The 27,246-nt window shown below is 39.8% G+C and overlaps 1 protein-coding gene across 13 annotated transcripts in view; it reads right to left on the reverse strand.

Annotated features, from left to right (window-relative positions):
• SLC4A4 (solute carrier family 4 member 4) overlaps positions 1-27,246 on the reverse strand; it is a 310,000-nt gene that overhangs the window by 27,877 nt on the left and 254,877 nt on the right. For all 13 annotated transcript variants that reach the window (XM_077476447.1, XM_077476449.1, XM_077476455.1 and 10 more), the window contains 9 exons: positions 23,271-23,542; positions 12,909-12,976; positions 10,876-11,067; positions 8,173-8,286; positions 7,820-7,981; positions 5,789-5,967; positions 4,020-4,092; positions 855-923; positions 234-407 (listed from right to left, as the gene is read on the reverse strand). In XM_077476447.1, coding sequence (XP_077332573.1) covers positions 234-407; positions 855-923; positions 4,020-4,092; positions 5,789-5,967; positions 7,820-7,981; positions 8,173-8,286; positions 10,876-11,067; positions 12,909-12,976; positions 23,271-23,542 — 1,303 coding nt within the window. The remainder of the gene's footprint in view (positions 1-233; positions 408-854; positions 924-4,019; positions 4,093-5,788; positions 5,968-7,819; positions 7,982-8,172; positions 8,287-10,875; positions 11,068-12,908; positions 12,977-23,270; positions 23,543-27,246) is intronic.

The raw sequence follows: 27,246 nt of genomic DNA on the forward strand, positions 1-27,246 counted from the left end.
ACCCATAATTTTAATTGCTATTTTAGATCAATCCAACTTAATAAGCTATTTTGGCTATACTCACAACCACATAAATGGAATAACATAATATTTTTGAGAGCTGACAGGCTCAAAACTAACTTCCTTTTTATCTAAAAACATAAAGATTTCTTTAAACGAAGGATTCAAAGAAACTGGCCATGCAGTTTGACACACTTTGCTGCCTTATAGTTATATCTTTTATATGAACTCACCATTACTGGGAATACAATAGCTGCCACTGTAGATTTTAGGATCCAAAGCAGCGCTAGACATACAATCTGAATAAATGTGAACAGATGCACCCTGCGTAGAGGAACGTGACGTAAATAAATGAAGTCCGGCTGGTGCTTGGCAGGCATCAAAAGCAACTTCAGGCGGTCCATGAACTACAGTAAATAGAAATAAATATGAAAAAGAATGTTATAAAAAAAGTGACCTTCTGGGCAATGGATGGATGTCATGGTGATGGTCACATGACTCAAATGGTGAGAATGTTACGTAGCTGTCTCAATACTTTTTTTTTAATTGTCACATCAGTATAACCTGATATCTTTTTGATAGACTTAAAATGTGTTAATTTTCCTTTTCTCCCAGTTGTACATACAGGTTTTCTAACCTCTACTAAAAAAGATTATGCTTTCATGAACAAAGAATGAAGGAATGTTTCCCTGACCTCTGTAGAGATCAAGACTTCTACACCTTTGAGCATCAAATTGTAACTTATTTGATCAATTGATGAGCAAATAAATGAAAGTTAAGAAACATAAAGGCTGTAAAATTCAGGGTTTCAGGCTACAATAAACATACGTTCTAAAATGGGACTAATGACATACCTGTACACCATTAAGTGAAGCCACTCCCATGTATAAGAAGACACCATACAGGACAGGCATGGGGATAAACTAGAAAAATATAAAATACAAAAATGTTAGATCAATGTATTATAGCTAATATACCGAACTATTATTATTATATAAGATGTATACAGAGTCAACAGTGTGTGCAACGCTTTACATTATAAAGGAGGGGGGGGGGCAGCACAGTTACAATATAATAGAGTTAGGAGGGCTTTGCTCCTGAGACCTTACCATTAAATAAAGCAGTCAATTATAACAATTTTATTTAATAAAGAAATGTTTTTTATTTTTGTAATGGAAAAGGGTTAAAACTTTTGACTTTTGCCCTTCTGACAATAATGGCCTTAGGACATTATTATAGGATATATATATTTTTTTTGGTCATGTGTACGTGGAGAAATTTTCTCTCACTAGTGAAAACGTTGTCACAAAAAAATACATTCTGGTAATACAAAGGAGTTCTGATGATTACAAACACATTTTCATTATCTGTTAATAGCATGAGCTAATCACTGTTTATCACATATTATGGCATACATACAAAAATAATTTTGGTAATAAAAATCAGAACGTGTGGGAAGGGTCTTTCTTGTTAGTGGTGCAAAAAGCAATTGTCATATATTGGGGTTGATTTACTAAAGGCAAATAGACTGTGCACTTTGCAGTTGAACTCCGCAAGTGCTGTTGATCCAGAGCTTAGTAAATTAACTTCCATCATCCAATCATGTGCAAGCAAAAATGCTGTGTTTTTTTAACTTCCCCTGCATGTGATTGGATATTCAAAGTGAAGCTTTGCCTCATTTACTAAGTTCTGAAGCAAAGTGCACAGTCTATTTTCCTTTAGTAAATCAACCCCATCTCGCTTTGCAACATCGTCATCCACTGAACAGTGAATAACATATGTCAGGTCAAGTGACAAAATGGCTTGATCACAATTGAATGATGACTTTTCCCCAAGTAGAACAATTATTATAGCAGAAAATATATGTTTTGCTTGAAATGATCATCCATAAGTTTTGTGCCCTTTTGCTTCCAAAAAAAAAAAATTAATTCAAGCCCAATTAGGAACAAAAACATTGAAAAACTCTGTTAGTTTATATCTACAATTCAAAAAAAAAAACACACTCACTAGAAGACCACTTTAAAATGGAATTAAAGTTCACCCTTTGATCAGCAAGTTCTAATTTCGATGGCATCTCATTAGTGCTCTCTGTGTTCTGTGAGATCACTAGTTCCCAACTGAAGCAGAAATTACTTTTCACAATAAGTTAATTAAGCCTCTTGCCAAATCCCTGGGACCTTGGCAACAAAGCTGTATAGAACACGTCAGATACATTTAATTATATTATATGTTCCTTAGCCAGAATTTTTCTTTTCTTTTTTATTTTTTTATTTATTTTTTTACTATTACATAGGTCACATAAAGAATGGCAGTTTAAAATGATTTCTAAAATTTCTAAAACTATAGAAGATTGCTGAGACTTTGTTACTGTTTTAGTATGTTGCGCAACCATTAGAGACGCCATTAGATGGCAGTGTCAGCTCATTCACTGTTCCCTATCTAAACGGCACATGTTCGTTCCTTCCCTGTCTTTATAATAAAATCTCAGAGTTCTTTTTTTTTTTTATCATTTAATTTATTATTTTCCAAGTATTCTTAAAAATAAAAACACAAAACAACACAACAGAACGAAACAAAACAATCGCTAAGTAGAGGTAGACAGATACACAATTTAAAATAAAACTAAAGGCAAAACTTTTTTTGGATAGAGGGGAGATGGGTTAGAAGACCTGGCAGTTTTTATTGCAATCTGTGTCCCCATAAGGGAGATTCACCCTCTCTATGTGTCCTTTTAAGTGGAAGTAAATGAAAATCCCAAATTTTGGGTTGTCCTCAAAAAAGTAATAGAGGGGAAATCTTCCAATATGAACAATAATATACCTTACAGGGGTTATAACAGTCTTTCTCAACCTTTTCAACATAGATGAACCCTTTGAATAGTTCTCTGCTCTCGGGAAAAATTTGAAATCTACAACTCATGATACATTAGTGTGATGGTCAGTGGGAAGAATGGTCCTTACACTTGTGGTCATTGGGAAGAATTACCTCCTTTCAGATAAAAAGATCGATGGTGTGAGTGGGAACTTATCTGAGAGGCAGAAATTGCACAATGCTGAAGGAACCCCTAGCAACCTCTGGAGGAACCCTAGGGTTCCACGGAACCCTGGTTGAGAATCACTAGGTTATAACCTTCCTGTTCTCTACCCAAAATGAAAAAAATAGTTTTGTCTATAGTTCTACTTTAATTACCGATGACTTGTACAGGTTAGAAATTTTTTTTATTTTATCATCGCTCATTTTTGTTTTCTTTATTGTTGTTTGTGGTTCTGTTAGGGCCATGACCACTAGGTGTTTCCACTGCTTGTTTAATCACCCAGTTTTCACTTACCCTCGCTGTCCCAGAACGCTGAAAAATCATACTTGCTAACAAGGGAATGGTAAATAAAGAGACATCACACTGGTGGGCCAGAGCAACTCCATAGCAAAATGTAAATGGTCTTTTAGCGATCCTGTCACTGGCGCGTTTTCACCAACAGGATCGTTCATGTGACATCAATCGTAGGGAGAATATTTTAACAGTGGAATGATCATTTGTAAGCTTTTACTTATTAACTATGTCTATGTCAAAATTTCCGACAACAAAATCCATTGTCGTAAATTCCGACCCTGTGTAGACAATTCCGATGCACAAAATTCCCCACATGCTCTGAATCAAGCAGAAGAGCCTCACTGGCTATTGAACTTATTTTTTCTCGGCTCCTCATATTTGTTGTACATCACCGCGTTGTTGACGTTCGGAATTTCCGACAACATTTGTGTGACCGTGTGTATGCAAGACATGTTTCAGCCAACATCCATTGGAAAAAAATCCAGAATTTGTGTTGTTGGAAAATCCGATCGTCTGTACGTGGCATTAGAGTTCAGATTTAATGTATTAGCAAAGTGAAACTAAATCTGCTAATGTATCTAACAGGAAAAAAAAAAGCCTTAAAAAAATTATTATGCAGCCACCACATTTAAGGAAAATGGATTTTGTTATATGCACTTGTTAAAATGACACATATGCTTTCTATAGTTACCTTTAATATGGGTGCCATGAAGACAGATATACCAGTCAGTAAGAACACCATAATACCTGTAACTCGCTGCTCCCTGCAACAAACAGTAAATGGTTAACACTCTGTTCTGCAACTTTGTATGTCATTAAAATCATTAACAGAGAAAATGTGGCAAATTAAAGAACATGGAGAGCCATTTTCCCTAATGTTGGATAGAGTGGGTAAAGGTTTAAACCACCGTTAAGTTTTTATTGCTGTTTGTGCCCCCATTTTTCTCTCTTTGTACTTCTAACCACTGTCACTAAGACAGAAAGTAAAGAGAAATCCAAAATATGAGGGCTGTCACCAGGGAGAATGGTGAGGGGGAATCTCTCAATGGAAACATGTCCCTTTGACAGTTGTATAATATTATTATACAAGATTTATATATCGCCAACATTTTGCGCAGCGCTTTACTAAGTGTGTAATTCCTGTCACTTTGTGTAGTTTCTGTTGTGTCTCTGGGGCAGAACGTAAAGAGAATTCTCCCCAATGGGACACGGAGAGCAAACGATAAATGGGCAGGAATGTTAACATATTTCAAATGTAAGAAATGTTTTGGATATATATACATCTTAAATACATCCAAAGGACTTTAAATAAAACATTAAGAGAAATTAAAAATTAACTAAATGGTTGTCAATACTATAGAGTATACACTATACAGTATACACAATTTTAGTCGATAAATTAGTTTGGTACATTTTCTAAAACTAGATAGAGTTTGAAGCAGTTGTGCACAGTAATCAGCTTCTAGCTTCAGCTTGTTCAGTTAAGCTTTGAAAATGAACACCCAAAGCTGATCGGTTGGCATGCAAAGCTCCAGATTCTGTCTGCTCCACTCTAAATTCCCCTGGGGTAGTTATTAACTAAAAAAAAAAAGAAAACCAATAGGCTGTATTCACCACAATGCCACCCATGGTGGGTGCCTAGGGCAGTTGCTTAGAGGGGTAGCAGGAATTCCTAATACTTACAAATTGTTAAAGGTTTTTCCTTTTTTTTTTCTCCTTTTTTTTTAAATGTATGTTTTTAATTTGTTCCCCTACTCTGAAATGTTATGTTTAACCTCAGCAAAAAAAAATGTAGAGGAAAGGGGGTGCAGAGGATGTACAAAGAAGTCATAAGGCTCTTTGAAGTTCAGGAAGCATGAAACAATCTTTGCTTTGTCCTGTTTAGCAGTTCATGCAGTTTAAAAGTAACAGTGACTTTAGCAGACCTCATGATGTCTTTAATAGCGCATTATAGGGACTAGTTCTTGCTAATTCTTGCAATTCATTGGTGTTGAAACATAACAGTGATATTATTTAAATGTACCTAGGGCAGGGTAGTGTCTTAAGCAATACCTGCACACACACAGTTCAAGAACAGGCACACTGCGCCTGGACTCTGTAGCTGCACCAAGGTCGTAAAAGGCAGAAGGAATCATCAAGGGAATATTGGAGGAGACTTGTCCTTCAACAATAATCTGTAGAGAGATCAGACCATAACGCTAACTATTATGTCTTACTGGTTCTGTGCCATGAGTGAGCCTGTTGACAATGGTATAGATATTTTTGGTAACTTTAATATCAGTGAGGGAAGAGCTGGTTCAGAAGGTGTTCAGAAAAGGATGGTAATCAACATATAGAAAATATACCACATTCGGACAAGAGGACAGATGATGAAAGACAGAAGCTATATAAGGCTCAAGCTGTTTTTTGCCCAAATGTAGCCTTTGCCCACCATTGTGTGTATTTATTTTTCAGTAGTACCTTACTCCCAAGAACTTAGGTTGCTCTCCTGGGGCTGATGTCTCAGTTTCCATTTTCAAGCTGTCGATGTGGGCAATGGAGATGACAGTTGCAGCCACATACCAAGGAAGAGCCATGAAAGAGCATATAATCATCAGAACAGCCACCCAAAACAGGTCCAGATGGTACCCAGCTCCTTTCTAGGAATGAAGACAGATGAATTGTTTAATTAAAGTGAAATAATCAGGTCAATATTACTTATGTGGTCACAACAGCAGAAACACCAGTTCGCATAAATGTATGTCTGCCAACAAGACACCATGTTAAGTAGTATCTGTGCAGTGATTGTGGAGATATAATGACTACTCATATGTCATGAATGCAGGGTCTTGCCATATGCAGCTATTGTTCCATTGATAGACTACCACTACAAATTGCAAGGGGTAATTCACAGGAGACATCTGAGAATTCAGGAAGTAATGGATAACATTGCACATATAGGAATTTCGGGGAAGTGAATGAATTTTTTGAACAGCGGAAAAAAAAGACATTATTATTCTAACCAGAACAATGTCAGGATTGCAGTGAATTACTCTTTATGACCTGTGAATTTACAATAGGCTAAAATCACTAATTTGCATTGAAAGAGATCTGGGGAACGGAGAAGGAAGGTCTTCCACTGAGCACAACAAGTTAAGACCTCACAACATGTCAGTTCCACACTGCTGAACCAGGACAATCACTGCACTTGACAGAGCCTCATTTGAAGTGCATGTGATACTTGACTGATCTATGAGAATATATGTATGGATCTGAATTTGTTCAGAAGTAAAGTTGAGACATTTTCTTTTTTTTAAATATTATTTTAGATTCCTATGAGGTATGCAAAACATAACATTTCACACGTTTAATGATAATGAAATATACAATAACACTTTAAATCTGATTTATCGTATATTAATATAGGGGATAAGTAAAAAACAGATTGAAATTGTCTTGAATATCAAATATTTGCTTGTGTTTTTATGCTATCTACCGTATATAGGCTATAGAAGATCATCGGGATGTCTGCTGAACTACTCCTGCAAACATATGACATATCGTTTTTAGCTAAGAAGAATCTTTTAAAGCTAGACTCCTGGAAGATATTAGGTAAAACCCTGTATTCTTTATTAAAACATGAATTGTTTTTTGATGAAAGCAACATAGGTATCAATTTGACCTGGTATTAGCCTCTTGCAGTTGCCTTTACAGACTAGAAGAGGCAGTAGCAGCACATGACTGTCCTGCAGTGATCCTGTGCAGCATACTTAGAGGAGAAGAGAGCAAAGTGACAGAGAGAAGAGTTCATCAGTCTGCTGCTTCTCATTTCACTGTCCAATCACAGGCTGGGGGAGGGACAAGACATGGGTAACAAGCAGCAGAGAAAAATCAGGTCTCCTGACCTGCCAGACAGGGCTGTGTTGTATGGCAGGGCAGAGTAAATCTCAGGGGTGGATGGCCATATCAACAAAATATATTGGCAGATAGAATAGCTCCCTTACATGTATAGAGTTCAGCATTAATGGGGCTAGTGTGAGAGACCAGCAATGAATGCTTCCATCTTAAATTGCTTCCCCTGCCTTCAGTGTATGCTGAAGATACTTCTACATCACTATCTGCATACACTATTTTCAGAGGACAAAGTTAAGGGACATAAACATACACTGCTGACTGCATTGAAAATCTGAGATTAGACAAGAAAGAATACAGTGTATTTTGCTAGCACTACCCTGGACACCAGTGAAAACAGTAGTAGTTTTCCATTAACCTGTATCCTGGATTTCACTATGCCAGGTAATAAGAGGTGTTTGCATAGAGCAAAAGTAAAGATGGATGGAATTGCAAACTCCTGGTGAAATTTTCAGTAATATAATCCTGCTGCCTGCTTGGAAACAGTTCTGTAACTGACTATAAATAAATAAATGGTGTCTGTAGCATGCTGTTTAATATTTTAGTGGTCTCTCTGACAGAGAAGTGAAGAAATGTGGTGAGCCAATATTAAAGATGCACCTTTAGCTTGTGTTCCTTCCTGTTGACGATGACACCTGTAATCTGTTGGTCCATGAAGATTAAGATGGTAACAAGTAAAGCAGGCAGAGCAGCAGCCAGATACACCCACCAAGGGTTTCCTCCAAAGGGTGGGACAAACCAGCCTCGGTTGGGACTTGTTGGCTTAAAGGGAAAAAGTTGTACATTTAGTAAAGTGAACAGTTTAGCTTGGTCTGGTTCAAATGATTGATTCTGCTCTGGCAAAATATTTTGTGAGTATCAAACTCTTTTTCTTTGCAAGTAATGTTCTATTTAAAGACCTCTACTAAAATATATTACATTTGTAGGCTGTATACTTGATTTATTGTACTCACCTTGAATTCACTTGGGACAATCAACTTTGGTGTATCAACTCCAACAAGAGCATCAATTCCACAGAAAATGAAAATGGATAAAATGATGGCAAAGTCACTGATCAGTTTTCTGGCCTATAGTATGAAAAAGACCCAGAGATAAATATCAAAGCGTAAGTTCAATCATTATATTTAAAGCAGAATAAATTCTGAGATACAGGTACATGTTTGGATTTATATTGAAATGAGTATTGAGTGCTGAGAGACCCATTAGCACACATTAGCATACATGTCTTGAAGGCCACCGTGACTGAATATATAAAGGTTTAATCAGTTAGAATATAACTTGGGGAAGTATAGGACTAACTGAATTCTGCCAGAATGATTTAAAAGTTTTTACTGCATTACAATGATAAAGGTCTAACTGGTAGGAATAACCAATATAGACCGGAGAGCCAGAGGGCCCTATATAGGTTTTGTTGTGGAGCCAAGAAGTTTTGCTTCTGTCACAATACTGTTCATTATGTGGTAAGTTAAACTATCAGGGAATCCTACAGTAAGCAAGTTAAATATATCATAGCTTGGGGCTTACAAAGGGATATTAAAAATACATCTGCTAAGATAAAACACATGGATATAAAAAATAAATATGCTAAGATAAAACAAAGGGATATTAAAAATACACCTTATTCTATGTGTTTTAGCTATAGTTCGGTTCAAACCTTCTCAAACCAAGCTACAATTTCCATTTTGCTGACCTCAAAAAAAAATATTCTGATGTCTGGAAGAGTTTACTTGAGTGAATTTTCAATAACCTGATACTTTAATTAAGCGACTACAGGTAATATGAATAGATGTTCTGCTTCCGTAGTCTCACAATGCCCTGCATGATCACACACATTTCCACAAGGCAGGGTACTGGGATCACTTGCTGGATCACACACACAGCAGGAAACTGAGACTTTAAATGAACCCAGATAAACACAGGAAAAAAGGAATAAAGACAGGATATATACATTTCCACAAAAAAAAACAATTCTCCCCACAAAAATATATATTTTAGAGTTGCATGATTTCAAGATTCAGACTCTTAGATTAGATGTGTTTGGATTGTTTTGTATTTTTCACACAAATCATCTATTTACAGCTAAACTCGAAAATACTAAAAAGAAAGAGGAATCATTGTTGCCCTGCCCAAATAAGACTTGAGCAAGACAGACCTTTACACCACAGCTGGGCTTGTACCCTCTACAGTAACTGCCACCCTTGTATTCCACACCATTCAATAGATGCTATTTTAAATGATATTGAGATCCTTTATCCCAAGCCTCCATTCATATTTGGGTAATTTTCACTGTGGGATACTTGCAGCACTTCCACATTTTGTGAGGGGCAAATATAGGCCATAGGTGCAGGAAAATGTAATGCAGGGCATAAATAGTGGGCATCTACTCCTTTTAATATAAGTAATAACGTAAATTATTCTGTGATTATTGGTTGCTGTGAAGCTGACCCTTCAAGTGTTCCTTCACTTCAAATAATCATTTAACTCAATCTCTCTGCACCAATATGCAAAGCCTGCGTTTCCACACCATCGGCTCCTCTCAATGGAGTAGGTGTGCTTTCCAAATGCCAGAACCGGATATTACATCACCTTGCGTACCGAATATGATGATCATGTTACCGCCTCCACATTTTACACTGATACAGCATCCTCAGGAAGCTCCCTGAGGATACTGTATCAGAAAAACATGTAGAGGTGTGGAAACGCTAGCTGCATATTGGTACAGAGAGACTGAGCACCATGAAATGTGAGTGAAAATAGTTTGTATCTTATGGGCATTCTACCACTTTTAATAAATACTGCACTATGATAGTATTCACATCTTTTTTTTTTTTTTGCTCCTTATGGTTATCCCTTGAGAGGGGTCATCAGTCTTACTGGGGAAGGTGTACTTGTGAAGAGAGATCACCACCGGCTGGAATGGGCAGTTGGATTTTGTTCATGCTTTTGACCTTCATTTTAAAGGGCTCAAGTAATTGTGGTGAGTGCATTAGACTGTTACTCATGGTGGAACACTGGTGAAAGAAGAAGTGGAGAGAGACTGATTTGTTATAAGAGCACTTATTTTACACTGTGCAATGGGACTCTTAATATTTTAAGTTGAACTTAGTTGTTGTTACTAACTAAGAGATGTGATTTGAATATCTATAACTTTACCTCTCCTATTATTATTATGGGATCTTGCTATAATTACACATTTTAAAGTATGTAGGGGCTGCGGTTATATTAAATGTACACTGCTGTCATTATAACATATGATCACTGCTGTCATCATTACATCATAAAAGTGCTGCTGGCATATTCACATTATAGGGTTTTGAGTGTTTTTAGCATATTTGTGTAGTGCTATCATCATCATCATATTAAAGTGTAGACTGCTTCAAAATATATTTATATATAGATTGTTGTTAAAACCACATTATATGTGTACTGTTGGTGTTATCGAAATGCGTATACTGCTGTAAATTGTCGTCCTCATTGCTGCACATGAAATATAGGTTCAAAAAAACTTTTGTCATATCTGTAATAAACCATTATCTCAAAAAGATGTAATAATTCATTAATTTCCAGGCATGTTTGCATAGCAGCAATTAGATCATAAATCTGTATAATACTTGTATTTATACCTTTATCTTTTTAAAATTCTTTCAGATACTCACTGTGGTTGGAAAGTAGCGGCTGGTTTTGAACTTTTTTAAAGCCATAGAACATGTGTATGTGCCAAGGAACAGGATAAAAGACATTAAAGCGATGTCAGGAACAAAGTTACAGCTGCTACCAACAAGCTGGCCTCCATATTTCAGACATTGCTTTTTGTTCAGAGATGACCAGTCAATAGTGTAGTTGTGGTGCTGTAAGGAAGAAGATTGGCTCAAAAAAATGTCACCTAATTTGGAATATGTAATGTCATAGAAGTACTCACAGCAGCACGGCAATCCAATCCAAAACCAGGAATTATAAAATGCATATGTAATTTAAAAGATTTCCATAAAACTGGCTAACATTCTGTACAAGCACCCTGAAAGAATAACTATTCTTTGCCAAAATACTTGGTTCCTGCAAGAGACAAACTCTGAGCTGACAAATCACAGGTTTACCAATTGTAATGCTATATTTTTGGCACCATACATTTGGGCCTAAACAGTGCTAGTGTTAAAGAAGGTTTAAAGCTAAAATAATATAATAATATAGAGCTCATAAAATATATAGTAAATATGTGAGCTAACATGTAGGGCTGTCATTTATTTACTATATGCAGGTCTCTACCTTATATACCAATCGTTACCCTCTAAAGTAACTGTGTTAAGTAACTCTGTTTATTTTAACTGAGTTACTTACAGGCATACCCCACTTTTAAGTACACAACGGGGTTTATTTACTAAAGCTGGAAAGTGCAAAATCAGGCTCACTTCTGCATAGAAACCAATGAGCTTCTAACCCCAGCTGGTTCAATCAAGCTTTGGTAATAAAACCGGGAAGCTCATTGGTTTCTATGTAGAAGTGAGCCTGATTTTGCACTTTCCAGCTTTAGTAAATAAACCCCGTTGTGTACTTAAAAGTGGGGTATGCCTGTACATCACTGTATACCTTATATAACAATTCAGTATATAAGTACAGACTCTCTGTTGGATCTTTCAGAATTTGGTGGTTTCTAAAAAAAATTGCTAGTGGCTCCCTGCTGTACTGGTTCACAAGTGTACCACTGAATAAGAAACTTCACCAGAAGTTGAAAATCCTTCTTGAATCCATTTTGTGAACCAGGGCACTTAGCACTTGTTTGCCTTCATATCAAAGCAGTGGTTGTTGGGCTGTATGCTCTACAGAGCCTTCATAATCCCTGCCCATGCTTCCTCCAAAACCTGCCAAGACAGAACATTCACAGCCCTCCATCATATTGCACAGTATCCACCCTTATTTGTACTGAAAGGAAAAACTGAGCTAAGACCTGCCCACCTGTCACCTACTATTTCAGAGGATAGAGACTATGGTTGTAACTGTCTGCTTTTGTTGTTGTTAAGGACTGCACTGGGGAAGAGTGCAGTCACAAAACCCAAGCCTACAACAACACAAGCCAGCTGCTTCATTAGTCTCTCTCAGACAACTGAGCTCAGACCCTCCTGACATTCTTGAGAGAGGGACTAAAGTAGAAGCTTGCGTGTGGGGCTGTGAGTTGATATTTTTGTGAAAAGCGCAGATCCAGCATTAACAACAGAAAAAGCTGTCAGTTACTACTGCAGCCTCTCTTTACAAAATAGGTGATTGGATCTGGGTTCAATCTTTTCTGTTAACATAAGAAAGCCTTCCAGTCTTTTTTATATCAATAAAGGAAGTCTTTTCCATACAAGGAAAATGACAGAGTACACAAAGAGCTAAAAGATAGGATGAAAGACTGTATAGGTAAGAGCGGAGGATTCAGTGCTGGCTGTAAGTTCCTTATAGAAAAGTCCATAAACTAGGTTTCAGCCTGGGGAGTAGTAATAGACAGAAAAATAAAAATATCACGTTTTTCAGAACCACTGTGCCGATCTGAACAGGACCAAGTGCTATGTGCATGGGGCCCTAGCAGATTCAACAATGACTGATAATTCTGCTTTATGTCTAATTTCATTGCTTTAACATCCTAGCTCTTGGCAGTCAAGCACCGGCATTTTTTTTCTATAGTAAGAGCACTTTTTTAACTTAAGATATTTACCAGATCCTCAGTGGTATTCAGGAATTCCAGGGGGGCTTCTGTGGTCTCATTAAACAGCGAGCTGTTACCTGTAACATAATGTTTTTTTTTCCGTTTAATGCAATATCCTCTTTACATAATAAAAATGTACAACATTTGTTTATGTAGTATATGTATGGCTTGTATATCCACTTGCCCTATGCAAGATTTACCCTCCTTCATGACCAGGCCATTTTTTTGCTTTTTGGCACAGCGTTACTTAAAGTGGATGTAAACCCAAATATTTTTTATTTTTTTTGTCTGTATGGAAGTATGGAAGTAGTATGGAGTAGTATGCAGTATGGAATTTCAGATCAGCTGTGCCCACTCTTGCCACAAAGAGTTAATCCAGCTCTGAGTAATCCTCATATCTTTTTTCATTGAAATAAAACAGATAAACTGTGAAATCTTTGCCAGTTCTTCCCCCTTGCTGTGATTGACAGGTGATTTACATATCTCGTGCACTAGCCTAAGAGACATGCATTATTTTTTTTAATTCCCTCCCACTCCTTTCTTCAGCAGCTCTGCAAGGATTGGCCATTCCCCACCTCAGCATGATTTGGCATGCTGAAGTCATGTGGGGACTTTTATGGGTTTTGACTGGATGTTAGTGATCATAGCAGAAGTTCAGTGTAAGAAATACACAGGAGAAAATGCATGTTGATAAGGGGAGTGTAGAGGTGGGCGGGGAGTCTACTGACATCACGACTCCACTCACTGAGCCCTGGAAAACAGACCCTCCCACAAAATCTGCAGTTTTTCGGGCCTCATAGCAGAGAGAGGGGAGACATTTGACAGATAAGTATACATGCAGGAGGCATGTCTATCCTTCTAGATAACCAATATTGCAGTAGTTTAGAAAGGATGAAAGTGGGTTTATATCCACTTTAACTGACACTTGAGCTGTCATACAAATAAAGCTATAATAGGGATAGATATAGATTCTTTTGGTGGTATTTAATCACCACTTTTACATAGGTTTTACATATGGTTTTCATAGGCAGAGCTCTGTCCTGTCTTCCTCCTCGACACCCGCTGATCAGTTTCTGCTGTGCCTATTCACAGTACAGCTGGTGTGGTGGCGGCACGTGCCCCCTACCCGAAAATGTAGAATCACCTTTATATACGTGATTCTGCTCAGAGTGGCTGCCCTGTAGCCCTAAAGCTATATGGGCTGGTATATTGATTTTTAACATTCAGAATAGTTCAACGCAGGTCTCTGAAAGGGCAGAGGTGCTCCTAGATTTTTCTGCAGTGCCCACAAACACAAAAAAATGCATGTATGTGTGCATAAACAAATTATAACTAAAAGGAAAAAAAACTAAGCAAAAAAACAAATGTTCTTCTCCCTTTTGACCCATAAAAATACGAGCATAAAAATGCACAGAAATGCATATAAAACTGAATGTAAATGTGTATCTATTTACATCAACCATAATAGTTTTATGGGGGAAAAAAATGCACTTGTAATCCATGGATAATAATTTTACAAGACTACTACAAACATGCTCAAGATAGATGCCGCATACACACTTTAGAAAAAAGTAAAGGCCCCTTTCACACTGGAGCAGTGCGGGCATCGACGGTAAAGCGGCGCTATTTTTAGCTCCACTTTTCCATCGTTTTAGCGGCGCTATTCGGTTTTAACTCCTGCTAGCGGCTGGAAAAGGGTTAAAACCGCCTGCAAAGCACCGCTGCAGCGGCACTTTGCCGGCGGTATACCGCGCTGCCCCATTGATTTCAATGGGTAGGAGCGGTGAAGTAGCGGTAAATACGCCGCTCCAAAGATGCTGCTAGCAGGACTTTTTTTACCGTCCTGCCAGCGCAAAGGGAAACATTAGACATCGGCACAAGTAAATACTATGAAATAAAACAAGTCAGCTATGAACAGGGAAGCAGGGTTGCCATAGAAACGTTGGATTGAGAAGGAGGCTCGGTTGACAGTACAGGAAGTGCTCAATGTAAGGGCGGAAATACACTCCATCAGAAATACACTCCATCAGAAAACAATAGTAAAGATGGTGCTGCCTAACCCCTGGAAAAAAGTTTTTTAAAGTTTCTTTAACTAGATGCCGACCGCCGGCCGTCAAATGACGGCCAGGCGGCGCACCTATTGTGGCGGGAGGCCGTCATATGACGTCCTCCCGTTTAAACAGGGAATGCGCGCGATCGTGCGCGCGCATCTCTGTTTCTTCGGTGGCGGCGTGTCACGGAGACACCGCTCGCCACCGAAGGGGGTGAACAGCCATTGGTAATGGCTGTTTACCACGTGATCGGCCGTGATGAAGTCACGGCCGATCACAGATGGTCACACCCCGGCTGTGCACGGGGCATTCGCACGATCGCGCTGCGCGTGCACGTCGGTAGCGGCGTGTTCCCCGGGAACACTGCTCGTCACCGACGCTGGTAAATAGCCATTGGCCGGCTGTTTACCCACGTGATCGGCTGTGATCCTTTCACAGCCGATCACTAAAATGTAAACAAACCGCAGTAACGAGATGTTACCGGGTTGTTCTCCTCCTCACACACTAATCGTGTGTGAGGAGGAGATTGCGGTAACATCTCGTTACCGCTTAGTGTACACCAATCACACTGATTGCCCCCCCCGCAATAAAGAGGACCTGTCACCACCCCTCACAGTACCTGTCAATCACAGTCCATCAGAGTACCTGTCACAGTCCATCAGAGTATTTGAGTACCTGTCACAGCCCATCAGAGTACCCAAGTACCTGTCACAGTCCATCTGAGTACCCGAGTACCTGTCCCAGTCCATCTGAGTACCCGAGTACCTGTTACAGCCCATCAGGGTACCCGAGTACCTGTCCCAGTCCATCTGAGTACCCGAGTACCTGTCCCGGTCCATCTGAGTACCCGAGTACCTGTCCCGGTCCATCTGAGTACCCGAGTACCTGTCCTGGTCCATCTGAGTACCCGAGTACCTGTCACGGCCCATCAGAGTACCCGAGTACCTGTCACGGCCCATCAGAGTACCCGAGTACCTGTCACGGCCCATCAGAGTACCCGAGTACCTGTCACGGCCCATCAGAGTACCCGAGTACCTGTCACGGCCCATCAGAGTACCCGAGTACCTGTCACGGCCCATCAGGGTACCCGAGTACCTGTCACGGCCCATCAGGGTACCCGAGTACCGGTCACGGCACATCAGGGTACCCGAGTACCTGTCACGGTCCATCAGAGTACCCGAGTACCTGTCACGGTTCATCTCAGTACCCGAGTACCTGTCACAGTTAATCTGAGTACCCAAGTACCTGTCACAGTTCATCTGAGTACCCGAGCACCTGTCACAGTTCATCTGAGTACCTGTCACAGTTCATCTCAGTACCCGAGTACCTGTCACAGACCATATGAGTACCTGTCACTGCCCTTCAGAGTACCCAAATACCAGTCACCAAGCCATCAGAGTACCCGAGTACCTGTCACCAGGCCATCAGAGTACACGAGTACCTGTCACCAGGCCATCAGAGTACCCGAGTACCTGTCACCAGGCCATCAGAGTACCCGAGTACCTGTCACCAGGCCATCAAAGTACCCGAGTACCTGTCACCAGGCCATCAGAGTACCCGAGTACCTGTCACCAGGCCATCAGAGTACCAGAGTACCTATCTCCAGCCCATCAGAGTACCCCAGTACCTATTTGCAGCCCATGTCTCATAGAATATACGTTGGGATGTTTGCTTTCGAAAATTGGGTCATTTTGTGGGTAATTTCACTGTCCTGGTGGTCCAGGACCTTCAAAAGTGTGATGGGTAGGAATCAAATGAGATGTGTCATTTATGCTCCTAGAACGCCTGAACGTACTACTTCAATGTTCGGCCTCTCTATGTGGCCAGGCTGTGTAAAAGTCCTACACATGTGGTATCGCCATACTCGGGAAGAGTAGCAGAATGTGTTTTGGGTTGTAATTTTTGCTATATACATGCTATGTGTTAGAAATATCTCATAAATTGACAATTTTGTGTAAAAAAAAATGCGTTTTAATTTTTTTCCACATATTCCAAAAACTTCTGGAAAAAAATTAACCATTCAAAAGACTCATTATGCCTCACAGATTATACGTTGGGGTGTTTGCTTTCCAAAATGGGGTCATTTTATGGGCAATTCCATTGTCCTGGTACTCCAGGGCCTTCAAAAGTGTAATAGGTGGATGAGAAATGAGATGCGTCATTTTTGCTCGTAGAACGTCTGAAGGTACTACATCAATGTTGGTGCTCTGTATGTGGCCAGGCTGTGTAAAAGTCTCACACATGTGGTATCGCCATACTCGGGAAGAGTAGCAGAATGTATTTTGGGGTGTAATTTGTTGTATGCATATGTTGTGTGTGAGAAATAACCTGATAATATGACAATTTTGTAAAAAAAAAAAATAATAACAAAAAAAATCTTCATTTTGCAAAGAATTGTGGGAAAAAATGACAACTTAAAAAAACTCATCATGCTACTTACCTAATACCTTGGAATGTCTACTTTGTAAAAAGGGGTCATTTGGGGGTATTTGTACTTTCCTGACTTGTTAGTGTCTCAAGAAATGAGATACACCTGATGTACTGAAGGCCTGATCAGATGTGATAAATTTTCAGCGATTGGCCCCATAGTTTGTAGACTATAACTTTCACAAAGACCAACTAATATATACTAATATGGGTTATTTTTTACCAAAGATATGTAGCAGTATAAATTTTGGCCAAAATGTATGAAGAAAAATTACTAATTAGCAAAAATGTATGACAAAAACAAAGAAAAAGGAATTTTTTTCACAAAATTTACGTTTTATTTTATTTATAGCACAAAAAATAAAAAACTCACTAGTGATTAAATACCACTAAAAGAAAGCTCTATTTGTGTGGAAAAAAGGACGCAAGTTTCATATGGGTACAGTGTTGCATGACTGAGTAATTGTCATTCAAACTGTGAGAGCGCTGAAAGCTGAAAATTGGTCTGGTCAGGAAGGGGGTGTAACTGCACTGTATTGAGGTGGTTAAACAGTAAGTAATATGCGATTTGGGCTGGATTACAGTGGCTATAGTTTGATAATTACTTATTATAATGGACTAAATGAAAAGAAGCTTCAGAGTTTGAGAGTTTACTTCCTCTTTAACATTCAATTTTGGAATGAATGTACTTTACTGAACGGAGACCACATACACTGTTAGAAATTAGTTTGCTTGAGAAAAATATTCCCTTTTCTGCTCCTTTGAATTTTCTTCACTAATATTGTTTTGACCTCACTAATGAGTAGAAAATCGAATGAATGTTCTTAAAATTAAACTTTTCAAATTAAATTCTACTACTGTATAACAGCTTAAAGTGGTTGTAAATCTCAGACATAAAATATGAACAAAGCATGTCCCCCTATAGTGTGTACTTGTCTCAATTAAGAGCATTAAATGTAATTTCTGTCTGTTGCCCCATTCCTCTGCTATCAGCATAAGTCACTTCTGACAAGTTTTCCTGACACCAAGAGAAAAATGGTGACAGGGGAGGGACCTCCAGCAGATTGACAGCCTCCCCTCTGTTGCTGTGTGCTGTGTGAAGGGGGGTTAGTTCCTTTCCTCCAATCAGCTCTCAGAGCTCTCCTCAATGAACTCTGTAGTGTGTATTTTCAGCTTTCTGCCCTCATTTTTTGAACTCTCAGACAAGCTTTATAAATTCTGGACTTTGACGGAATGTAGAGAAGAGAAGATTGCAGATTCAACTTATACAGAAGGATTTGTTTAATCTCTGTGTATCAACTGGGGATAATTAATTGACTGGGTATATGTAAGAGTTTACAACCACTTTAAGAAAACAAGTTTTCGCTGCACATACACCTATGTTCTTATGCTACTTTTTACACTTATAAGCTTCTGCTATTCTAGTCATACACTATATAGTCAAAAGTATTGTGACGCCTGCCTTTACACACACACATGAACATTAATGGCATCCCAGTCTTAGTCCGTAGGGTCCAATATTGAGTTGGCCCTCCCTTTACAGCTATAACAGCTTCAACTCTTCTGGGAAGGCCGTCCACAAGGTTTTTGAGTGTGTCTATGGGAATGTTTGACCATTCTTCCAGAAGTGCATTTGTGAGATCAGGCGCTGATGTTGGATGAAAGCATAGAAGAACACAGAGGGTGCATAGGCCTAGCACACTATCTTCAATACATGTTTGTATTTAATCAAATAGAGGTGAATATTTTCAATTTGTTATTCATTTGTTTTATTCTTTCATTTTTACCCATTTTTATTGTGACATTTATTGTGATATTTATTGTAAGATTCACTGATATTTGATTTAGGCCAGTGTGTAACTGTTCAGGAATTAATTATATGCTACTGTATACTATATACTAGATATTGTATGTTATTTTATTTCACTTCACCTATCTACACACCATTTGATTGCATTCGTCACTATGAAATGATGAGATTGACCCATTAAGGGGTTACTAGCAAGTCAGTATACCATATATAAGTATGTGAAACTGACATGTTCTGTAGACTCTGAAGGAGAAGGAAACCTTGAAACGCGTTAGCCAATGTGTCTACAACTGTTGTAGCGTTTCGCATATTGATTTAAGCGGATGATTTTATGATACTGCTATGACACAAGTACTGGTTTGTGAGTATATTCACCTCTATGTTATTAAATAAAAACATGTATTGAGAATAATGCGCTAGGCTTATGCGCCGTCTGTGTTCTTCTATGCTTTCAGTTTATTTGGACTTCCCCAGTCTTTGGAAGGCAGCGAGGTGTGCATTATCCACATATACTAAAGCCCCATACACACTATCAGATTTTCTGCTGATTTTTTCCTTCAGATTTACCAAAATCATATAATATGAGGTCAAATGTTAGGCGTTTCAATTTGTAAGCAATCAGGTAGGCCCTTCCACTACATGGTTTTGGTAAATCTGAAGACAAAATTCAGCAGAAAATCTGATCGTGTTTATGGGGCTTAACATGTCAAGATAAGAGTCTGATAACACGTTGGGACTACCGCACGGTGCAGGAGAGTGAACATTTTGATATGCACTGATGTTGGATGAGAGGGCCTAGCTTGCAGTCTCCACTTTAATTCATCCCAAAGGTATTCTAGCGGGTTGAGGTCAGGACTCTGTGAAGGCCAGTCAAGTTTCTGCACCCCAAACTTGCTCATTCAGGCCTTTATGGATATTGCTTTATGGCCTAAGATGCCATTAAAGTTCATGAGCATGTATAGGCAGGCATTCCAATACTTTTGACAATATAGTGTATGTTTTCATATGGAAATTGGCTTGCTCAAACCAAGACTGAAACTAGATTAGGCAAATGTACATGTAGCCACGAGATTTCCCTTTGCACTGATTCATTCAACCCTGCCCCCCCCCCCCCCCAATCCCCAATGAAGTAATCTAGTAAAATGATGGACTCTTACTAGCTCACTCCTGTTTCCTTGTCCCCTAGTGGTTGATGTACTAAAGGCAAATAGGCTTTTCACTTTGAAAAAGAATTTCCCTGTGCGAATACAGTAAAAATTTGCCTTGAAAACGATACCCAATCATGCGTAAGGGACATAAGAGAAAAAAAATGTAATTTTGTTTGCACGTGATTGGAGGATGGAAGTCAGCAGAGCTTGACCTCAATTACTAAGCTAAGTAAAAATGATCTTGCAAAGTGTAAATTCCTTAGCAAAGCAAACAGCTTACACGCCTTTGGTAAATCCAGCACTTTGCATACATGGGTAGGCTGCTCCTGGTTTCCTCATTCTGGACCTTAAAATGTGTCCACAAATGTGTGTACAAATGCAATAAAACACATTTTTAAATGTATTACAGAAATAGAAAAGCTGGAATCCAGCCTGGTAAATGTAACCCATACTTCACTACATACAGTTCATGGCTTTTCCCACAATCAGCAGGGCCTATGTGTTGTTTTCTTTTCTGAATTTAATGTTTACTGTATTGGCTTTTGCAGTCAACACAACAGGAAATGATCAACATGTGGTCTGTTGAAAAATGATTGTTATTCCAATCTCCTGGTTCAGAAGTTACAGGAACCTTAAGGTTAATTGCAATGGCATTAGCTTGTGCATGCTTGCTTACTAAATGTGGTCAAAGCAAAGTGATTTTCTTTCAACAATGATCTGTAACTGCATAGAAACATTTCCCAAGAATGCAGAGATGCGCATCAAGAACATCAATTATGACTGCGCAAATATGAAAAAGCTACACGTACATCTAGGCCTTTGATCCGTCAAGAACAAGAAGACCCTCAATAAGCAATATGTACAGTAATAAACTGTTAGATCATCTTTTAATAAGGTGGAACTTTAATTAAAAAAAAATATTTGCGAACAGGCAGGTTTTTTTTCGGGGCCCGTTCACACTTGGAATTGTTCAATCCATGCATGAAGGTAAAAAAACTTCAGTGTGCAGACCCCCCCCCCCCCCTCAGCCTCCTAGTACATACTGAAGCCCAATCTCGATCCAGCGCTGTGCACGAAAGCAGCAGCTCTCCCAAGACTCTCCCTCCTCATTGGCTGAGACACAGCAGCAGGAGCCATTGGCTTCTGCTGCTGTCAATCACAGCCAGTGAGGAGGGAGCAGGGGTGGGACCCAGCCACGCTCTGTGTGACTAACAGCCACAAAGGCAGCTCGGGAGTGAGCAAGCACGAGTGCCCCCCATACCAAGCAGCTTGATCTGGGGGTACTTGGCAGGGGGGAGGAGACAGGAGCACCAGCAGGGGACCCAAGAAGAAGAGGATTGGGGCTGCTCTGTGCAAAACCATTGTACAGTGCAGGGTAAGTATGACATGTTTGGTATTAAAAAAAGAGTAGGAGTAGAGAAATAAGCTGTAATACTTACCCAATACTCCCTCCAGCTAGCTGTGTGACTGGTCCCCCAAAGCCTGTTCTCTTCACATTCAGACGTCATAACGCTCAATATAGAACCAGTAGTTCTGCATTATATGTGAGGAAGGTGAGGGCACACACACAACCAGGATTGTCAAAAAGAAGAGTACCAGAAGCCTACCAAGACTAGGAATAAGGTAAGTATCATTCCTCTACCCCTAGGCTTACCAAGCATTTAACCTTTGCAGTGTGAGGAAACGGGGCACACTTGTGGACCTTTTTAAACAATCCCAAAATTAAGCTTTTTCATTTTAAACTGTCAGTAGATACATACAGCAAGCCTCTGTGAATAGTCCTATGCTTTACTGAGCATGCCAGGAGCCCCAAAACCCATTAAACAAATGTCAACCTGTTCCTGTGATCATAATTGCAATGTTTAGCCTCACTGACCAATAGTTGTTTGTGGGAGGTGGGAAGGGGGCAGAGTGATTTTTGGACCACAGGAGCTATTGAAAATTTGCACAACAGAGCACCAGTGTTGCAAACCATCAGTATTTTCACTGGCAGCCTGTAAAAAATGGTCTCTTTTCTCCTGCCAGTAAATGCCAGTATTTATTATTTAATTGAGATTATTTTTTTAAATTATTTTTCAATGTAATAATTTAATTAGGATTATACAATAATACCCTGTACACAGGGTTGGGCATTCCGACTACAAAATCCGTCGGATTTTTTTCCGACGGATTTTGGCCCAAACTTGTCTTGCATACACATGGTCGCACAAAGTTGTCGGAAAATCAGATCGTTCTGAACGCGGTGATGCACAACACGTATGATGGGACTATAAACGGGCCAGTAGCCAATAGCTTTCGTCTTGTAATTCATTCTGAGCATGAGTGGCAATTTGTCCCTCTCGAAATTGTCTACACACGATTGGAATTCAAACAATCGGATTTTGTTGTCAGAAAATTTTAGATCCTGCTCTCAAACTTTCAAACAATCGGAACAACACGATCCGATCGCACATTTTCCATCGGAAAAGTCTGACCGTGTGTACAGGGCATAATTATATATTATATGGAAGAACAACTAACCATCTTCAGCACATACTGACAGTGTAATATGGTATTTAATTTCAAGTTCCTAGAAATAAACTGGCTTATGTAAAAAGGAGGTGTAATGAGCATCATATATTTCATATCAAAGCATATCAAAGTAAATGTAAAAACGCTCAAAGTACAGAAACTCACATCAATGATCTAGTTAGATAACTTTTGACTGGTTTCCATAATTTACTGCAATTTGAAGTTAACTGGTGCGAATTCAGAATGAGCAACTGCATTAAACTATACCATGCAACCCCATCGTAAGCAGACATAAATAATGAATGCACAGGAGAACAAAGCAGCCTTTTACAAAAGGGCAATAAATTCTACAGTTGCCATATTTCATTCTTCTAGGTGCACATGTAGCAAAAACAAAATATTAACAGAATCTGTAGATACTTACTTGGATCCTTCGGGAGGCAGGCACAGTTAAACAAGGTAGCATCATAGACTGTAAAATCTGAGTTGATTGGGTAGTAATCTGAAAACTTGATCATTTTTTTAAAAGCATCATAAATGAAGATGAAGCTGATAAGACAGGCAAAGCCTTCTTCAGTGAACCGTGTAAAATACTTGACCAGGGAACTAGCATCTGTTGCCACCAATATGAGACACTGGAAAGCTGACCAAAGGCCAATCCACAAGCGGAACTCTAAGTAGTCAAACCCATTATCTCTAGAAAATTAAAAGACAGGGGCAAAATCAGGCATGGAAAAAAAAAATAAAGCTTTAAGGGCCAGTTCACACCAGTTGCAGTTCCGTTCAGTTCCGTGCACTTTTTTCTGCACTATAAATGCATGCTCAGTGTTTTCCATGTATTCCAATGGCTCTAGTTCACAGCGTGCAGTCATTTTTTGGTCAGTTTTTCGGTGCAGAAACCGTCCGGAAACTGACTGCATGGTGTGAACTAGAGCCATTGGAATACATTGAAGACACTATACGTGCATTTTGTGCAGAAAAAAAGCGCACAGAACTGAATGGAACAGCATCTGGTGTGAACTAACACTAAAGCCATCGCTATTCTAAAAAATACAACACATACAATACAAAATTATGTGATATGCAGTATTGTTCAAAAAGGGTGCATATGATGATAATACATAAGCTGAAGTTACCATTAGTGAAAAGAGTGTATCAATACAATGAGCAGAAGTAGCTGGAGTGAGTGAGGCCACCAACCACATTAATCACTTAAGGACCGCCGCATGCCAATGTATGTCATCACAATGGCATGTACAGGCACAAGCACGTACATGTACGTGCTTGCCTTCCAGCGGGTGGGGGGTCCGATCGGACCCCCTCCCGCTGGATGCGGCGGTCCGTTTCGCTTCAGGAGCGATCCGGGATGAGGGGATGGCCGTTGGTTTCTGGCCACCCCCTCTCGATCGCTCCTGGCGAATGAGAAGCTTCCTCCCACTGTGTATAGTAAACACAGGCAGGGAGGAAGTGATGTCATTCTCCTCGGGGCGGTCTTTTTGACCGGACTACGAGGAGAAGAGTGAAAGTAAGTGTGCACCAACACTAGGCACACATAGGCACACAAAATGAATACATGAATATTGGCATATTTTTTGGAGTATCTGAACACAATTGCTAGTTATTTTTTTAGGTTCACCGCCAGGTTTTTATAGCGCTAGGTACCCCGATATACTACCCAATAATGGTTTTAACCCCCTGATTGCCCCTAGTTAACCCTTTCACCCCCTTTTGCCAGTGTCACTAAGCGATCATTTTTCTGATCGCTGCATTAGTGTCGCTAGTGTCGCTAGGTAGCTAGTTATCTTTTTAGGTCCACCTCCAGGTTTTTATAGCGCTAGGTACCCCGATATACTACCCAATAATGGTTTTAACCCCCTGATTGCCCCTAGTTAACCCTTTCACCCCCTTTTGCCAGTGTCACTAAGCGATCATTTTTCTGATCGCTGCATTAGTGTCGCTAGTGTCGCTAGGTAGCTAGTTATTTTTTTAGGTTCACCGCCAGGTTTTTATAGTGCTAGGTACCCCGATATACTACCCAATAATGGTTTTAACCCCCTGATTGCCCCTAGTTAACCCTTTCACCCCCTTTTGCCAGTATCACTAAGCGATCATTTTTCTGATTGCTGCATTAGTGTCACTGGTGCCGCTAAGTAGCTAGTTATTTTTTAGGTTCACCGCCAGGTTTTTATAGCGCTAGGTACCCCGATATACTACCCAATAATGGTTTTAACCCCCTGATTGCCCCTAGTTAACCCTTTCACCCCCTTTTGCCAGTGTCACTAAGCGATCATTTTTCTGATCGCTGCATTAGTGTCGCTAGTGTCGCTAGGTAGCTAGTTATTTTTTTAGGTTCACCGCCAGGTTTTTATAGTGCTAGGTACCCCGATATACTACCCAATAATGGTTTTAACCCCCTGATTGCCCCTAGTTAACCCTTTCACCCCCTTTTGCCAGTATCACTAAGCGATCATTTTTCTGATCGCTGCATTAGTGTCACTGGTGCCGCTAAGTAGCTAGTTATTTTTTTAGGTTCACCGCCAGGTTTTTATAGCGCTAGGTACCCCGATATACTACCCAATAATGGTTTTAACCCCCTGATTGCCCCTAGTTAACCCTTTCACCCCCTTTTGCCAGTGTCACTAAGCGATCATTTTTCTGATCGCTGCATTAGTGTCACTAGTGCTGCTAGGTAGCTAGTTATTTTTTTAGGTTCACCGCCAGGTTTTTATAGCGCTAGGTACCCCGATATACTACCCAATAATGGTTTTAACTCCCCGATTGCCCCTAGTTAACCCTTTCACCAGCGATCACCATATAAGTGCCACTGGTGATGCTGGTTAGCCAATTAGTTATTTAGGTTCCCCGTCAGGTTTTTATATAGCACCAGGGACCCCCATTCACTACCTAATAAAGATTTTAACCCCCTGATTGCCCCTAGTTAACCCTTTCACCAGTGATCACCATATAAGTGTTACGGGTGACTCTGGTTAGTTAGTTTGCTTTTTATAGCATCAGGGCACCCACCATTTATTACCCAATAAAGGTTTAACCTCCTGATCACCCGGCGGGTGATATCAATTAGGTTTTAGGGTCAGGGTCTGCGTCGCCCCAGGCAGCGCTAGGTTAGTGCCAGTACTGCTAACACCCACGCGCAAAGCATACACCTCCCGTAGTGGTATAGAATCTGAACAGATCAATATCTGATCTGATAAGATCTATACTAGCGTCCCCAGCAGTTTAGGGTTCCAAAAAAATGCATTGTTAGCGGGATCAGCCCAGATACCTGCTGGCACCTGCGTTTTGCCCCTCCGCCCAGCCCACCCAAGTGCAGTATCGATCGATCACTGTCACTTACAAAACACTAAACACATAACTGCAGCGTTCGCAGAGTCAGGCCTGATCCCTGCGATCGCTAACAGTTTTTTTTGTAGCGTTTTATATTTAAATCCGGAAGGCAGTGCTTGGTTTTTGGGGTCTCGTACGTAGCTAGACTCCCAAAAAGTCCCCCACATGTGGTATCCCCGTACTCGGGAGAAGCAGCAGAATTTATTTTGGGGTGTAATTTCACTTATGCCCATAGCATGTGTGAGCAATATATCATTTAGTGACAACTTTGTGCAAAAAAAAAAATTGTAATATTTCTGCAACTTGAGTCCATGAAATATTTTATATTTTGCCACAACATGCCTCTCAGTAAATAGCTTGGGGTGTCTACTTTCCAAAATGGTGTCATTTGGGGGGGTTTTGTGTTATTTTGGCATTTTATGGCCTTCGAAACTGTGATAGGTAGTGAGGAGTGAAATCAAAAATTTGCACTCTTAGAAATCCTGAAGGCAGTGATTGGTTTTCGGGGTGGCGTACGCGGCTAGACTCCCAAAAAGTCCCACATATGTGGTATCCCCGTACTCAGGAGAAGCAGCAGAATATATTTTGGGGTGCAATTCCACATATAACTATGGCATGTGTGAGCAATATATCATTTAGTGACAACTTTTTGTAAACTTTTTTTTTTTTTTGTGTCATTATTCAATCACTTGGGACAAAAAAAAAATATTCAATGGGCTCAACATGCCCCTCAGCAATTTCCTTGGGGTGTCTACTTTCCAAAATGGGGTCATTTGGGGGGGGGGGTTTGTGTTATTTTGGCATTTTATGGCCTTCGAAACTCTGATAGGTAGTGAGGCGTGAAATCAAAAATTTGCACCCTTAGAAATCCTGAAGGCAGTAATTGGTTTTCGGGGTGCCGTATGCGGCTAGACTCCCAAAAAGTCCCACATATGTGGTATCCCCGTACTCAGGAGAAGCAGCAGAATATATTTTGGGGTGCAATTCCACATATAACTATGGCATGTGTGAGCAATATATCATTTAGTGACAACTTTTTGTAAACTTTTTTTTTT

This window comes from Lithobates pipiens, unplaced genomic scaffold (assembly GCF_037356315.1).
Source record: "Lithobates pipiens isolate NorthernLeopardFrog02 unplaced genomic scaffold, aLitPip1_a1.2 Scaffold_13, whole genome shotgun sequence".
In the NCBI taxonomy this organism is placed as follows: Eukaryota; Metazoa; Chordata; class Amphibia; order Anura; family Ranidae; genus Lithobates; species Lithobates pipiens.